The 17,475-nt window shown below is 31.4% G+C and overlaps 1 protein-coding gene across 7 annotated transcripts in view; it reads right to left on the reverse strand.

Moving 5' to 3' along the window:
- Nucleotides 1–17,475, reverse strand: part of EML1 (EMAP like 1) — a 268,952-nt gene that overhangs the window by 64,842 nt on the left and 186,635 nt on the right. For all 7 annotated transcript variants that reach the window (XR_012486612.1, XM_074291318.1, XM_074291317.1 and 4 more), the window contains 3 exons: nt 14,318–14,447; nt 5,362–5,511; nt 3,093–3,162 (listed from right to left, as the gene is read on the reverse strand). Coding sequence is in view for 6 of the 7 variants with exons in the window: in XM_074291318.1 (XP_074147419.1) it covers nt 3,093–3,162; nt 5,362–5,511; nt 14,318–14,447 (350 nt within the window). In the remaining variant the exon portion in view is untranslated. The remainder of the gene's footprint in view (nt 1–3,092; nt 3,163–5,361; nt 5,512–14,317; nt 14,448–17,475) is intronic.

The raw sequence follows: 17,475 nt of genomic DNA on the forward strand, positions 1-17,475 counted from the left end.
ATGTAAATATTAGTTCATTGTCTTGTTCCTTTAAAAATGCAATTTCCTTATTTTTTCCTATTGATAACATAAATTTTAATTTTTTCTAATAACTTGAGAGTAACTTCTATTTCTTAAAAATTCATTTCATGAATAGTTAATTTTGTTTTATCCTTTCATTTTGATAATAGAATTAATGTCTTTGCTATTTAGATATGTTTCTTGTCAGTAACAAATTGTGGAGTTTTTTTTTTCTTATTCACCACTCTATCACTTTATTTCATTTTACTAAATTGCCTAATCCATTAATATTTTAAGTTGTGAGAATAAGATTTACTTTCCTCCATTTGTGTCTTTAGTATTGCTTTTTTTAAAAAAAAAGTTGTTTTTTCCTTTTGTTCTCTTACCTCCTTTAAGCCGGTGCTTTGTCCTTATTATTCATTTTGCTTAAATTACTTTCATACAATTTCTTCTCTCTACCCTATCTATCAACTTTTTCTTTCATTTTGGGATTCAATTTCAATTACTGATTTTTTTTCTTTCTTTTACTTATATTACCTAAGTAATTAGTTCCTTCTCCTGTCCTCTTTAATTTCTAATTTCTCTGTTTTGTTTGTTTTTATTAATTTTCTTCCTTTTCTTAACCTTGATCCATTATTTACACATTTATTTTTCTTTAAGTTTTAAAAAATATTCCTTATGCAGTTAACAGTCACAAGTATATAATTTGAGCTCTTCAAATTTCTTCTGTTAATATCTTTATAGGTCTTGCCTCATTGTCCCTTTTTTATCCTGTTGTGCCTCACTCTTATAAGTTCATGAAGGAAATAATGTAAATAAAACCAGTGGTTCAAGGTAGAAATTATCATCTATCAAATCACATAGTTTAATGCTATTGTTCTCTTCCCCTTTCCTATTGACCCAAACTATCTCATTTCTGGGTCCATAGCCTCTCACCCTCCTGTGTGCCTTTTATTTTTAGGAGTTCTAATTTCCTTTATCCAGAGGCAATATGTCATACATGGACGTACAGCGCACTTTGAAAGAATTTGGTATTTCCCTGTGTATCAACAACCTATAGATCTTTATTTTCCATTGCTGTTATGTAACTCTGAGGGTACTTGTTCTTTATTGGGAACCACTTTCCCCTTTGGTTGAGACATTACTCTTATATTTTCCCTTAGCTTCAATCCATCCTTTCTACCATTCCTTTCATTCTCCTGAAATTCTTTCTTTTCTTTTTGGTTTTTTTCCTCAATAGTATTTTATTTTTCCAATTCCATGTAAAAGATATTTTTCAAAATTCATTTCTGCAAGAATTTGCGTTCCAATTTTTTATCCCCCTTTCCTTTACTTCTCCCCTCCCCCAAAACAGCAAGCAATCTGATATAGATTTGATATGTAGAATCATTTTGAACATATTTCCATATTTGTCATGTTGTAAAAGGAAAATCAGAACAAAAGGAAAAAAAAAAAACTAAAAAGAAAAAGCAAAGTATGTCTTCCTTATAAACATATTGATTTATTTCTTCACTGTTCATTCAGATACTTGATAAGCATATATCATACTCTCTCCTCCATGTCTTCCCTCCCCATTTATGCACCCTCCCACTCTGCCATTTTGAACCACAAAATATGATTTTATTTCCCACAAGTTTGCGCTTCTTGGACTAGACTCTGTGTCCCATGGAAACCTCATCATAAAATATTTGTCATCTTTCAAGACTGTATCAGTTTTGGCACTCATACTTCAGTACCTTTCCTACCTTTTATCCCTTTGACTGGAGTGCTGGAAGGTCTTGTAGCAAAGAACTCCTCCGAAAGCTCCCATTTAAAGTTTCCATTACCACATCAGGCATCACTACATTTTTCATTCCTTGCCGTGGACCTCCATTGTGCCCTTAGCCCTCCTCTTTTCCCATTTTTCAGTTTTCTTTTGCGCCTATTTTTTCTGTCATTTCCATAGAATCCTTGAGGGCAAGGAGTGATTTCCCTTTTTATATTTGCATCACTGGCACTTAGCAAAGTGACAAAATACGCATTTAATACTTATTGACTGATTTACCTATGGGGAATTGTAGGGTTTAGTACACAGTACTTCAATTCTGCTTCTTTACTTTTACTTCTATTTCTTATATTCTGTTTGTATCATTATTTTCTTGTGTACTTTAAGAAATCTAATGATATCCCTTTCTTCTTTTTTTTTTAAAAGATAACTTTCTTCCTTTCTTTTAAAAAATGATTCATATATATCTATGTAAGTATGTATGTATATAAATCCCTTCCTACCCACCCACACCCACACCCACATACTTCCTCAAATACTTCTCCTTTGTTGAATATCCATCTTTTTATGCTGAAGATTAGGCTTAGTTGTTTTCACGGAATTTTTATTTTTATTTGTATCCTTTGCTTCTTAGAATATACTATTCCTTTCTAGAGTTTCTAGTAGCAAAGAATAATCTTAGGTTATATAAATTTCCTTTCATGTATATTTTAAGGTTTTCTGGGTACTTGTAGAATTTGCTATTTGTAGTTGGAATTATTAGATTAACCACTAAGTGTCTTGGAATTTGAATTTTTTTTTTCCTTCCTGCAAGTTATTTAGATATTCTTTTAGATGAAGCTTTCCCACCCCCCCCATATTCAGAAGTTCTGGGCAATATTTATTTATTATTTCTGGAATTATAGTAGTCATGCTTTTCAATCTGTTAAGTTTTTTTCTGGGAGACTTAAAATTCCTAAGTACAGCCTGTTTTTGAGGTCAATGATGTTTGCTTATATAAAAATCATGTATTCTTTTAACATTACTGCCTTTTGCTTTTCTCCAGTTAAGTATATTTGTAATCCAAGTGTGTCTTCACTCATGTAGATTTTGGAAATAGAGGATCACCTTCATGCCACAATGAAGCACAATATTAGGACTTGGTGGATAGTGTCATTTTTATCTTAAATGTCTACAAATTTTTTATTAAAAATTAAAATTGGATTTTAATAAGGTATTAATCATCATATAACACATTACATAATGTAATAACTAAACAATAGTAATAATAGATAATTCTTGCCTGACACCAGTTTATTTTGATTACATGAAAAACATATCAACTCACTTTTCCATCCTTAGATGTACCTGCAACTTGGCCTGTTGCTATGGTGATCCTATCAGGATGAACTGCTAGGCTAGAAAAGGAATATTTGTTAAAAATGTATACTTAAAAAGAAGTTACAGTTATATTATTCCAAATATAATTCATCTGTACATAATGATTAATCAATTTAGATTATAAATAATTTTAAATGTTTTCAGGCACAGTATATGTTATAGGCCTATTTGAATTAAAGTTAGTAATTGTTATCCAAAATATAAGATATAGGGCAAAACAATAATACAGGGATAATGAGTTATAGTTTTAGTATCCTATTGGCATCTCATTAGAAGTGATTGGAAGAATGATATTATAGTAAAGTTTCACAACGTTATGATACATATAGTGACATTTAATTAAGTTGCATTAATCATATTGTTATGAAAGAAGGATGGTTAGGGAGTGGAAAAAATCCTTGATATGGAGCCATGAGATCTGGGTTCAAATTCTGGATTTGTCTCTTAGAACTTATGTGACCTTGAGCAAGTCACTTCTCTGAGCCTCATTATCTTCATCTGTAAAAATGAGGATATTGAACAAGATAACCTAAGTATCTTCCAGCTCTAAACCTATGAGCCAATGTACATTTTACTGGAAGTACTTATGTGTAGTCATTTCAGTTTCATCAAATATTTTCAAATAACTTTCCTGCCATCATCCATGATTAATTCATTTTTTCTTACTTATGCTAGGACTTTTATTTCAAAACATAAATTTGTTAAAAATATCATTAACTTTTTAATTCAAAAGGATCAAAATAATTTGTGAAGGATCCATATACTCTTAAAGCTTGTGATTAGAAGGTATCATTTTCAAAATGTTATCTATTAATATGATTCATCAGTTAAATACATTTATTAATAATGATGTGGAGGTTGGATGCACTGGAGAATAACCAATAAAAATAAAACAAAATCCATTTTCTTAAGATATCATACTCCACTGGAATTCACAAAGACATGCAATTACAAATAAAGATGAAGGCTGTGATGACATATAGTCAGCATTCAATGGAAGAGCAGTAGAAAGAACATTGAATCATGATTCAGAAGGTCTAAATTCTGATACTAATTCTTCCACTAACTAGCTAGCTGTGGAAACATTGTATATAATGGAAAATATAGAAGGGAAGGTACTTACTTGAGGTCACATCACTAGTTGGTAGAAAAGTTGGATCAGCGGATCTCAAAAGCCTGTTTCTACTTTAACATGCTATAGTCTATGATTTTAAGATGCCTTCTAGCTCTTAGTGTCTATGGTCCTATAATTTTAGAATCTCATTTTCTAGATAATTTTAAAAAGTCAACACTGTCTCTTTAATATTCTGAATGACCAAATGCTTAAACTGTCAGAAGATTATTATGTACAATTTAGGGATTAAAATGTATTAGTTAATTACTATTTTATTCATATATCAAAATATTATAAATTCAAGAAAATAAAAATAATAAAATAATAAAAATATAAATTCTATATCTTCACTACAAAAAATTAAAACAAAAAAGGAAATTAGTCTGTACTTTTAGCCTTTAGATGGTTATTAAAGAAATCTCAAGCAGTAGTTTCCTGTGTGGTCAGTTGTATGTACATCTCTTATAAGGTAGACATTTAATAAATTCTTGTGTACTAGACCTATGATCATAAGGTAAGCAGAGTGGCAAAAGATCACTAGTAGCTAACAGGAAAGATGATTTTGTGGAAGAGATTTTCCAGTTTGGTGGAAAATAATTTTACTATGATTACCATGGCTAATTTAATAATTAAAATAATTATTTAATAATGTTAATAATAGCAACATATAAGTTGTATTTTCAAGTTTATAAAGTCTTTTGTACATATGATTTAATTTGATTTTTTCTTTCTTGCCTTTTTGCTGTTTTTCACCTAAAACACAATTGCTCACATTTCTGATGTTTAGAATTAGGAAAACTATTTCCTTACAAAAAACCCAATGAAGTGGGTAGCGTAAGCATCATCATGCTTACATAATCTGCTTATACATGCTCCATATTTTACATATGAAGAAACTGAGGCTAATAATAGTAAAGTGACTTTTCCTGTAGTAAATAGTAGAGGCTTCATTCTAACCTTTGTTTTTGACTCCAAGTCCAATGTTTTTTTACCAGTAAACAATGCTGCCTGTCATATTAATCCCAATATTAACAAATTTTATGTAAATACTTCTGCCACTGAAATAATTTAAAGCATAGCTTAATAATTAAAAAACACTCACCACTTCACATCATCATTATGACCAGTATAATGTCTCTGAAGTTGTTCTTCAACATTGTATAACACAACTACTGATGCAATGAAATATACCGTTTCACCCGTTGGAAGTAAGTATAAGTTATTACGACAGTCACGTCCCCTATACCCATAGCTTATTATAGTATGTCAAGGTGAAATAATAACACTTCTTTTGGATTTGTTCATTATTAATTAAAATAATTTTAACTGTTTTTGATCAGTATAAACTATGAAATTTTATTCTGAAATAGAATGAATGTGATATAAATTTATATAAATTGCTAAACAAGAAAATAGCAGTCAATACTTTTTTTCTACAAAAAAGCATACTTTAAAAATTTTTAATTCATTTCACCTACAATTTAGAGATATACCATTTTTAAAGCATATATTAAATAAAAAGATTAATTTTATAGCTGCATAAAAAAACTCATATGATTAACATTATTGTTTTACTTTAAAAAATTAACTGAAGCAAATACTTTTGGAATCATTTAGAATGAACTGTTTGTAGTTTATCAGGGCACTAGCAGATCTATCGGGAGGAGGGCGTCAGATATTTAAATTTTTTTTGGCATAATTTGTATTTTGCCTGAATGTTTCTTTTACCTACACATAGAAGAATTTCATCAATCAGGATTTATTCTAAGTTTGTTTTTCTTTCTATCATATCATTTTTTTCAGCAGATCTTAATTGTTAATGATTATATTACAAAATTTATTCTGTCAATACTCTTAGAATAATTCTGTTTCAAAGTTTGTTTTGTTTTCTACAAGTTTTTTTTTGCCTTTAGCTCAGCCTTTTTCTACTTTCTTAGTTATACTTTATTCCAAATTATCTTCTACTCCTTTTCTTTACAGAATTTTTAAATTTTAGATAGAAAATTTGATTGTACCAATATTAATTTTGAGAAATAATATGGTATTCTAACCATATCTTCTCCCATTTTCCTTCCCAAAGTGGAAGTCAGAATATCTGAACCCCAGGATAATCCTCTTTCCATCATCTTGAACTGCTATTCTCTCTCTCTCTCTTCCTCCCCACTTCAATACACTCTGATTCTGAACCTCATCTCCTCGGTTTTTTATGGCTATTATTTCTTTATCATTCCCTTAAATCAAATAACTGATTATTAGCACCCAAAGAGCTTAAGCTCAGGCTTAAAAAGAGCTTGTCTTTTTTACTTGTCATTTGTATATTGGACTTCATACATGGCAAGGACTTTTAAATGTTTGTTAAGTTGAACTTAGTATTTATTTAACAAAAACAAAAATAACCAAGAAAGACAGAAGGGAAGATCTTATTTTTCTGATGTTAAAAGACATCTAGTTCAACTCAACAACTACTTCTTAATAACTGAAATTCATAAAGATGAGATTCATCTTTTATTAAATCAAGAGGGGAAGTTCACAATTTGTTTGTCAATGCTCTGGAGACCTTACAGGGTCTAGAGGAAGTTTTAACAGTAGACCATTCTAGCAGCAAAGAAGTTAAGGAACCTTCATGGTTCTGGAGTACCTTAAGGAGTCAGACTCATCCTTTTATTACAGAGGAAAGTAAGGATAAGTCTTATACTCGTCACCATTTCTTACATTCACTGACCATGTTATCAGAGAGGATGGACAGTACCAGATAATGCATCCAGGAGACACATCAAGGACAGCTACAGCTACAGCCAAAAATAGAAAGACAGGCATCTGGGGAAGAAAGTACCTTCAAGGAGTATAAACCTCCATACACCCCCCCCCACCTTTTAAATAAGAGATGCATTCCATATATGGACTCAAGAAAGGATTTCCAATAATAAGGAGCAATTACTCTTTTATCTTTAGCCAGACATAATCTCCTTACAGGTACCTTGCTATCATCATACTCTAAAGACCTATTCTTTTCCTAAAGATTTTTGAGGAAGTTCACCACAGAACTTTGCAAGGACGTTTATTACCAACTGCTCTCAACTTAGCAAAATATTTTTGCTAAAAATATAAGGATGCGGTTCCCACAAAACAAGAGAAGGGAATTGTAAGGGTCCTTTAAATGGGCAGGCACAGCACAACAGGAGATTTGAGTGGCCCAGAAGTAATCTCTGTGGATATAGGACTGCCCTGTGGGTGGGATCCTGGCCATATTGAGATAGCTTTGTAATGGGTGATGGCTCTCTTGCTAGTTGGCTGTGTGTGTGACCTCACAGGCCCTTTAAAAGCCCACTGCAGACAGCAGTCGCTCTCTTTAACCCAGCTCCCTAGCCTGGGGTAGCTGAGCCAAGCTGATGGATAGCCAAGAGGTAAGGAGTTTGGTAGTGAATACGTGGGTCTTCAGAAGAGGTGTTCACTAAAAGGTTAACAAGTCAGGGCAGTAAGTCAGGGCATTATGTGAGTAGGTATAATAAAGGCTTTTAAGATTACATGTGGCTGTTCTTGAGTGTGTGCTACCGGTTATTAAACTACTATTCAAGAAATCATGGCCAGAGACCTTTGAAGGCCTCAGAGGAGGGGATCTGGGTAGAGTTGACACTGCAAAAGTCAGTGGTCAAAGGTACTCTGTTGGGCCTAGGGCAGACTAATAATTGTAACTGCCAGGAGGACATGTTACAAAAATTAATTTAAATTTTGCCAGTTGTCAAAAGAAAATATACCATAGGTGTCACGGCAATAGCATGAGAAACTCACCAATTTAGGATTACTGAGTAATGTCAAGAAAGCAATATGCAGGGAAAAGTACAAAAGTCTAGGACCAGCAAATACTAGTTAGCCAGATGTAAGGTCTTTGCTCTTGAGAGATAATGGTCTAACTATCCCATTTATCCACTTACTTTCATCTGGGATGAAATAGGATTTTGGGGGAGAGAGCCACATGAATTTTTTTTTTTAATGGTGGTAAAGATATTCTTTGAAAGCCAAGTATCTGTTACTTTCTATTTTGATTCCATTACTTATTACATTCTAGTTTACTCATTTTTCTAAGCCTCCAGAAAAATCTCCACAAAAATAAAAATTATATGAGATTCAAAAAAACATATTAGCATATTAATTTTTTCCTTAAATATTAACTGAAAGTAGAATAAAAACTGTTTCCATTATTAATTTCTCCCATTAGGATAATGAAATGAAATTCTATTGGCTGAAAAATGAAATAACTTCCCTTACTGATTTCTAAAACTCATTATCTGCTATATATAGTTACTGAATTTTCTATATTCTTTGATCCATCAACTTCACCAGTAGGCCTATACCCCACCCCCCAAAAGAAATTAAGACAGAGAAAGAATGTATATGTACAAAATTATTTATAACAACTCATTTTATAGTAGCAAAGGACTGGAAACCAAAGTAACCCATCAAAGGACAGGGCTGAACAAATTATGGATACCATATTATAGTAAGTTGAAGCATGTCCAAAATATGATAAAAAGAAACCAATGCAAATGAGAATAGGTTGATGAAACTAGGGCTATTTAACTTGTAGAAGAGAAACTTTAAGAGGGGGCACAATCACCACATTTATATAATTAAGGCTTGTCACTTAAAATAAATTAGGCTTATTTTGCAACACTCTCAACTAGTACCCATGAATAGAAGAAACAGGAAGATAGATTTCAGCTTAATTTAAGAAAAATAATTAGAGCTAACTAAAAGTGGAAAAGGGCCTAGACAAGAGGTCTGTCTGAATGGTGGAAGGCAGTGGTGCTCCCACATAACTACTTCAGCAAAAACAAAACAAAATGCACCACACCAGACCAATAAATGATTAACAAATTCAATGCAAAACTTTAGTATATGATTTTCTTGTACTCACAAACTATATAAAAAGATAGACTTTTTTGGACTACTAGCCATGTCAGTATTAGTTCAGGCAAAAAAAAATCTATTTTCATATTACTTGGAAGCTTCTCAATGTGACCATAGATGAATCAGACCTATAATAGTTGGCAAGCCCTTTTGTCTTGAGGCATTAAGAATGAAGGGCTCTGTTGAGAAAAGCTGAAGTTGCAAAGACCAGTTTGGGTGCTGCTGTAATAGAACAGAGAAGCCTGGGCCTTGGGATAAATAAGTTTATAAAACTTTCCTGAGATGATATAGGATATAGGAAGTATACTGAACCTCAAAAATGCAGGAATGGATAGTTGGAGAAAATAGAAATCAGTATAGATATAGAGGTGACCTAATTGAAGAAAAAGCAGAATTACATATCCTATCCAAAAATGGAACGGGGGGGGGGGAGGGGGGAGAGCCTGCCCTAGCATAAATCCCCACTTCAAGAACCAAAGCCAGAGAAATGGAAAAAAAAAACATAAAAAACTGAAGTCACTATCTACTATAAAAAATTTAGAGACATCCAAAAATTGAACCTAGGAAAGAATAATTCCATAATTACTAGAACTATTCTTACTGCAAGAAGAGATTAAAAGGAAAAAAGAATTCCAATTTTCTACAAAGACCATATTCTAGATACCTGGAATAGATAAAATTATGAATAAATAATTAAATAAAAGCTCTGGAGGGAAGGACTGGAAGAATAAATAAGATTAGAGGAAAAAGCTGGAAACTTTACTTAAATAGACTCCTTGAAAATTAGAATCAAAATTTATGAGAAATCAAAAAATATCAAAACAAGGGCAAAAGATTGGGAAAATGGAAGCAAATATAAGCTATCTGATATTAAATTCAACTGACCTGGTAAAAAGGTCCCAGAGAAATAATTTAAAAATCATTGGATTCCCCAAAAACCATAGTAAAAAAGTATGGACACTTTACTTCAAGAAATCATAAATTTAAATTGCCCATATCTATTAGAATGAGAAGGCTAAGATTACAAAAAAAAATCCACCCTTTAACTTCTCAATGAAACCACAAAATAAATCTTCTAAAAATGTCAAAGCTAAAATGCTGAATTTCTTTATTAAAGAAAAAAATCTTAAAAGCATCCAAAAAGAAATAGTAGCTCAAGTACCAAGAAAATAGTCAGGACCACACAAGATCCATCGATTTCTACCCTAAATAAGAAGTGTGTAATATTAGAAAAGGGAAGGGATATGGTTTTACAATTAAGAATAACTTACTCTGAAAAGCTAAGTCTTAAGGGGGAAAAATAAGCCTTTAATGGAATAAAGGACTTTTAAGTATTTCTGATGGAAAGACTAAAGCTAAGGAGGAATTCTGAAATGCAAATGCAAAAGTCAAGAGATGTAGAAAAACCCATATTTATTTGAATAATTGGATGATATTTAGCTAATATTCTAATGAGAGAGAAGAAATAAGTGTCTCCTCAGAATTTTAATGTTTTCAAAGAGTACTTAGTTAAATGAGAAAAAGAGAGAATGTAGGAATGGTTTGGTTCTATTTTATTCTATCCATTAAGAGGAGAAAGATAAAGTTAAAAAGAAAGGTATAAGGGGGTTATAACTTGCTATTTTTCACAACAGGAGTGGATTAGAAGAAAATTATGCACAATGTGGAAGAAGGGGTAAAAAAAAGTGGGTATCAGATGAACCTCACTTCTATTTGAGATAAAGTTGGATTGAGAACAGAGACTCAAGAACTTGATTTAGAAATGTATCAAGCTCAATAGAGTAACAGATGAAGATTAGTAGAGATTAAGAAGACAATACAGAGGAGAACATAGTAGCAAGCAAAACATATTTCATGATATCAAGGGAAAGATTAAAAACAGACAAAGAAAAGAAAAGAAGTAGAAACTAAGCCTGTGAACAACATTTGGGTAATGGGTGAACAAAATGTGGCATATGAATGTAATGGATAATTTAGAAAATTCTATGAAGTATCTATTAGTATAAAGTGAGCAGAACCAGAAGAACAGTTTATATAATAACATTATAAAGATAAACAACTACAAAAAAAGCCTTCAGTATTCTGATTAGAGTAATGATCAACCACAGTGTCAGAGGGTCTATGATAAAATGAAGCATGTTAAGCATCTCCTAATCAAGAGGCAATGGATGTAAGTTGCCAAAAGAAACATACATTTTTGGAGAGTCATGGGTGGATTTAGTCCTTCCTATTGATGTCAGTTTGTATGAGGATGTTTTTTTCTCCTGTTTTCAAATCAGTAGAGGGATTATGAGGGGGAAGGAAGGTTACTAGTAGTATTACTAAAATAAAAGATCAGTGAAACATTTTAAACATTTTAAAATGCACAGAAGATAACATTAAAAAGTTCAAAAGCAAGCACAGACAAAGCAGGATAGCTATAAAAGTAATGTTTATTGAAAGCAAGCAGAGACTCACAGTTTCATACATAATCCCTTTCGGGTTTTGCTGTGTATATGGAAATGTTCATTGTTTATGTGTCTAAAAATATATATTTTTTAAAAGAGTGGAATAGCCTACCTTGTAAGGTATTGAGTATCCTTTCACCAGAGGTCTTTAAGAGAGCTTAACATTTACCTCTGAAAATTTTTTTTATATAGGCAAATGACCTCTGAAGACCTGTTCAACTCTGAGGTTTTATAAAAATGTGAATTATCACTTACACCAGGGGTTCTCAAACTATGGCCAGCAGTTCAGATGTGGCCTGCTGATGACTTTTATGCGACCCTCCAGGTTATGGCAAATGGGCTGAGGGATGGAGACAATGTGAGTTTTTGTTTTTACTATAGTCTGGTCCTCCCACAGTCTGAGGGACAGTGAACTGGCCTCCTATTTAAAAAGTTTGAGGACCACTGACTTACACCATCCCCACTTCCCCCCCCAAACACACACACACACACACACACACACACACACACACACACACACACACACACACACACACACCCCTAAAGCAATTCTTATTTTAGGCATCCTCATTTTTCCCAGTAATAAATCCCTTTGCAAACAGTAGTAACAATGTTTTTTATTTTATGTAGGTAGGATTCCTTTCTCTTTAAGTAGGCTGTTTTTCAGATTATTATTGGTTTGGCTTTAGTGCTAAGTGAAGCTTGGATAGCCTTAAGAGAGATAGTGGAGGATAGAAGGTTCTGGAACTCTATGGCCCGCAGTCACAAAAAGTTGGACTGAAAGATTTAACAACAGCAAACTAAGAAATACCTTCCTGACTTAGTGAGATCTGCTCCTGGGGTGTATTTAGGGATGTAGAGAAGTAATTATGTTAAGTACTCTCTTTTTTAAACCTTAAGAATTATCTTTTAAAATTTTTTTGCTATTAGTGAAATTTTATGGCTCAATAGTATCTCACTGAATGTTAACTTTGAGCCTGAAAAAAGGATTAATCTTAATTGCATGCCAATACAAGTTGCACTTTGTTATTTTGGGTTTTACTCCTATAAACTTTCTTTTTTTTCTTTTTTCTTTTTTACATTTTTAAAATTAATTTTATAATTATAACTTTTTTTGACAGCACATATGCATGGGCAATTTTTTACAACATTATCCCTTGCACTCACTTCTATTCCTAATTTTCCCTCCTTCCCTCCACTCCCTCCCCTTGATGGCAGGCAGTTAAATAAACTTTCAACATTTAATAGTACTTCAAAGAGTTGTGTGGAACACATTTTTCCTACTCTTCCTAGGCTTTTTATTTATGGACAAAAATATTCTTTTTGTAAACATCAGGAACTCCCAAATCTCTTAAAACTTCTTCTTCAAAGGACATAAATGGTTGATTAAACTTAAAGGGTACATTTATTTTTTTTAAACTGTCTTTTATTTACTTATAGGCCTAAATTTCATCAATTTATGATCATATTCACTAAGATTTCCCCTCTATTTTTAAGCCCTTAACAGATTTCTCTATATTGTAAAGTTAAAATTAAAGTTAGTAACTATTCTGATGGAATAGGCCCCTGAGTTTGGAATCAGAAAGACTCATCTTAATGAGTTCAAATACAGCCACAGATATTAGCTATGGGACTTAAACCTAGTTTGTCTCAGTTCCTCATCTATAAATTGAATTGGAGAATGAAATGGCAAATCATTCTTATATCTTTGCCAAGAAAACCTCAAATGAGGTCATAAAGAATGGGACATGATTGAGGCAACTAACAAACTAACTGAGAGGCTATTTAATACACACCCAGATTCTTTTCTTCCTAAAAATATAACCAGGAACATTGTAAACATAAAAACACTGTCTTAAGCTTTTCGTAGCTTCTATACAATAATCCTGTAAGATAAGTAATGAAAAACATTATTTCCTGCATTTTACAGATCAAGAACCTTAGGCTTAGGTATAGTTGAGTATCCCATAGCCATGTAGCCAGAAAATGTTAGAATTAGTTTTTTCTTTTTTTTCCTGAGTCAATTGGGGTTAAGTGACTTGCCTAGGGTCACAGAACTAGGGGCACATTGGAACTCAGGTCCTCCTGACTTCAGGGCTGGTGCTCTATCTACTGCACCAAATAGCAACCCCAGAATTAGTTTTTAAACTCAGACCTTTTGATTCTGGATACTGTGCTTTATCTACTATGTATCATCTTGAATTTAATTGAAATTTTTAATGTTCTTTTACAGAAAAAGCAAACTTTTATATTACAATGCATTATAGAGTAGAAAATATAACAATATTCCATTTTAGTGAACAAAACAGCTATTTTATAAAACAATAGCTTTTTACAGAATGGTAAAGCAGAAAGGAATCTCAGAGATGATCTAATCCAAATGTATTTCACAGATGAGGAAAAAAAAGCTTCACGGTCACAAAAGTAGCAAATGGCACATACCCATGGCTCAAACTGAATTCTGATTCCAGATTCAGGGTTCTTTTCACTATATTACATGATCTCTATTGAGTATCTTTTCAAAACACTATGTTAAGTGCCTATCTTATTAATCTGAATTGAATGTAAAAGTATATATTTATTTACTTTTAAATGAAATTTAGCTCATAATTTTATAAACATTAAAAAAAATCTAAATAAAACTTAAAATAAACATCAAGCAACTAATAACTTTCAACACGACAACAGCCAAATAAAGGATACACCCATTCCAGTTTAAGTCTCTTGGTTGGTAGTTCTACTTTTGCTTCCAAATTATAAGATTCCACTTGATCTTTGGGCATGTACATAGTAACAGGGCGTCCACGAAGAAACATTTTTACGTATCCCTCCTCTACAAAAAGTACAAATATGTCAGAGTAATATCCAGGTCACAAATAAAATTGAAAAATAAACTTCACACCCTCTATCACACATGTATACCTTAAAGATGAAAACTTTAAATGTATTGGATGCTCACTGAATGATTCCACAGGAAAAAAAGTTAAAATAATGAATAAAATGTTCTATGAAATAAAAGTTTGCTTCATGTTCTTGTTTTGTTCTGACATTCTATCATATAAATAAATCATATAATTTAGAATTTTCTAACAGAATATGATAATTGTTAAAAAATACAACAGACTCAAATGAAATTTCCAAAAAGACACTGTAAAACTTCAATTTTGTCTGTCATCCCTACAGAGAAAAATGCCATCAATTAACTCAAAAAAATCCAGTTATTTAAAAAAAACTGCAATGCAATTTTTCATATGTAGATGCACAAACTACTTATTAATACTTAAATTGATTTGTTATATCTCAATGCAAAGATAAATTCTGATACACCTTTAACACATTATATAAGAACACAACCATCAGCAGAAGTACCATGCTAAAAACATGCAAAAAGAAAAGTGCTCAAGTGAAAGTTAAAATAAGACCAGAATAATCACAGACACATGTTAAACCTGTTAAACAGACAAACGGTTTTTAAAAAAAGATACTCAAAAAATTAATCTTTCTAAAACAGACATTAAAATTTCCAAAAGAAAATGGATTTGATATAGAAATATTGTACCAGAGAACAGGAAGAACAACAAAAATGAATAACAATTGAAAATGCTGACTTGATGTCTTAAAAAGTTTGTTAGCCTGAGAAGAGATATTTAGCTCTGATTAGAACTTTGGGGAAAGTGATAAAGGCCAAGGCCTTAACTTAACTGTTTTGTGGGTCTCTGGAAAAGTTTGTTCAGTCTAAGATTTATGTGTTTATTAATTTCTATGGTTCTATCTATATCAAAGAAATCATCTAGCTTTCATTCAATTCAAATAATATTTGGATCAATATATTGGGGAAATTTATGGAGAATAATCATGATAACACTGGAAATAGGACAAGATTTTTATAAAAATTAGACAGTTAGCAAATTACATTCACTTGTCAGTTTTAAGCATTTTTGAGTTTAAAGTTTAGACAAATATACAACCTATTTTTTATCTTGTACATGTATTTCAAGTATCTTTGATTAAAACTTTATACTTTATATGTAATTTGGTTGGCGAATGTTCTTCCATGTCCTTCATTCTCATATATCTCCTGAAAGTGATTCAGCACATTTGATTTCTGACATTCATCCCTTCCTTTCCATATTTAAATGTCACCTTTCTAGCCAAGAATCTCATTATCTCATATCTGAATTATTGTAACAACTTCCTAATAACTCCATTGCTTATCACTTTCATACTGCATATTAATTTCAGGCTGATAATATTCCTTAACCCTAATTTTACTGGGTTATTCATCTATCCAAAAGCCCTTTCCATTTATTTTCCACTGCATCAAGTCTAACCTCCATTGCCTGTCTTTTCCCTTAGGTGGCTTTATTTGCCATTATTTCCTAATAGAGATGCTATATAGTCTGTTGAGGTTGGTCTTTGTACAATCTGGCAAATGTATTCTGCTCAATTCTTCTTTTAGCACTTGCCTATCTTTTGTATTTCATTGTTTGTTAAAAATCCTTGAAAGCCACACTTAAATGTCGTTTTCTGATGAAAGCTTTTCCTATTTATCATGGAATTTTAGAATTCATAAGAAATTGATGATCAGAGATCATCCTGTCTAACTGCTTTCTTAGGCTTGAATCTTTCTTTTTTTTCCTGAATAAATTCCAATACTTAAAATCTTTCTCAAGACCACAATTATAATTGAACTGTCTTACATGCCTTGATAAGTGAAAGACAATATGGTGTCTATTAAAAACGTTGATCTTGGGGAACAAAGAATTGTATGTATATTCTGGCTCCAATAATTACTCAGCTGTATGAACTTGGTTAAGTGTCTTAAAACTTTTTAAGCTTTGGTTTCACTAATAAAATGAGGGAATACTATTTGTACTATACAAACTACAGAGCACTACATAAGTATGAGTTAAAATTATTACTATCAGTATTGTTTTCTTCATTATTGTTAGTCATAACTCCTGAATTTAATTCTAATTTAATGAGAGCAAATATACTAATTTCATGGGTGATTATTATAGATAATATAGAATATAATAGAAAATTAGGAAAATAGTCTTGAAAGTGCCCTGTGGGATCAAATATTTGCCACTCAAGTTACTCATTATATTCAATATAAAATTATAGTTTTAAATTATATTCACGAATCTAAATATTCTGAGGCATGATATAGTGAAAATAAGGTCTGTGTGCTAGTAGTTTTGCTTATTTCACTAATACTGATGTTCAGCTTTAATATTAGAGTTAAACTTGTGAAGTTACTAAATATTAGTGATCAAAAGTAAAAAAATTATTGAGATAGTTATTGAAAAAGAACTGCTTTAGTGAACTGAAATTTTGGCTTATGCAAATTGGATAAAAAACTCCACCAAACAAATAAAAAAAGCTAGATTCAATAAACCAATGGCTAATATATATATATAATTTATAATAATATAATAAATTCTAGAGTGACAGAAATAAAAACAATTGGAGACCTTAGGCCAATGTATTTAGAAATAATTCAATCCAATAAATTAAGAAATAAAAATATTTGCTGGATGAAATGAATGAATAAATGAGGTCCATATCCATATAGCTTTTAAAATACCCCAATAAAATGAAATTTTGAGAAAGATAGAAAATTAGGTAATTCCCACATTAAAAAATTATGTATACATAGAATAAATATTTATGAAATGTACAGATATCTCATACAATAATAAATAAAATATTTAAGTTTACTTATAAAGCAATTCTATATTACTAAAGTATTGAGTTTATTCAAATATATTTTTGTTTATTCAAAATTCACCTACTAAACAAAAAGGAGCAAGGAGAAAGCAATGCTTTTTCAGACATACATTAGAGCAACAGCAAGC

Source organism: Sminthopsis crassicaudata, chromosome 2, assembly GCF_048593235.1.
Source record: "Sminthopsis crassicaudata isolate SCR6 chromosome 2, ASM4859323v1, whole genome shotgun sequence".
Lineage (NCBI taxonomy): Eukaryota > Metazoa > Chordata > Mammalia > Dasyuromorphia > Dasyuridae > Sminthopsis > Sminthopsis crassicaudata.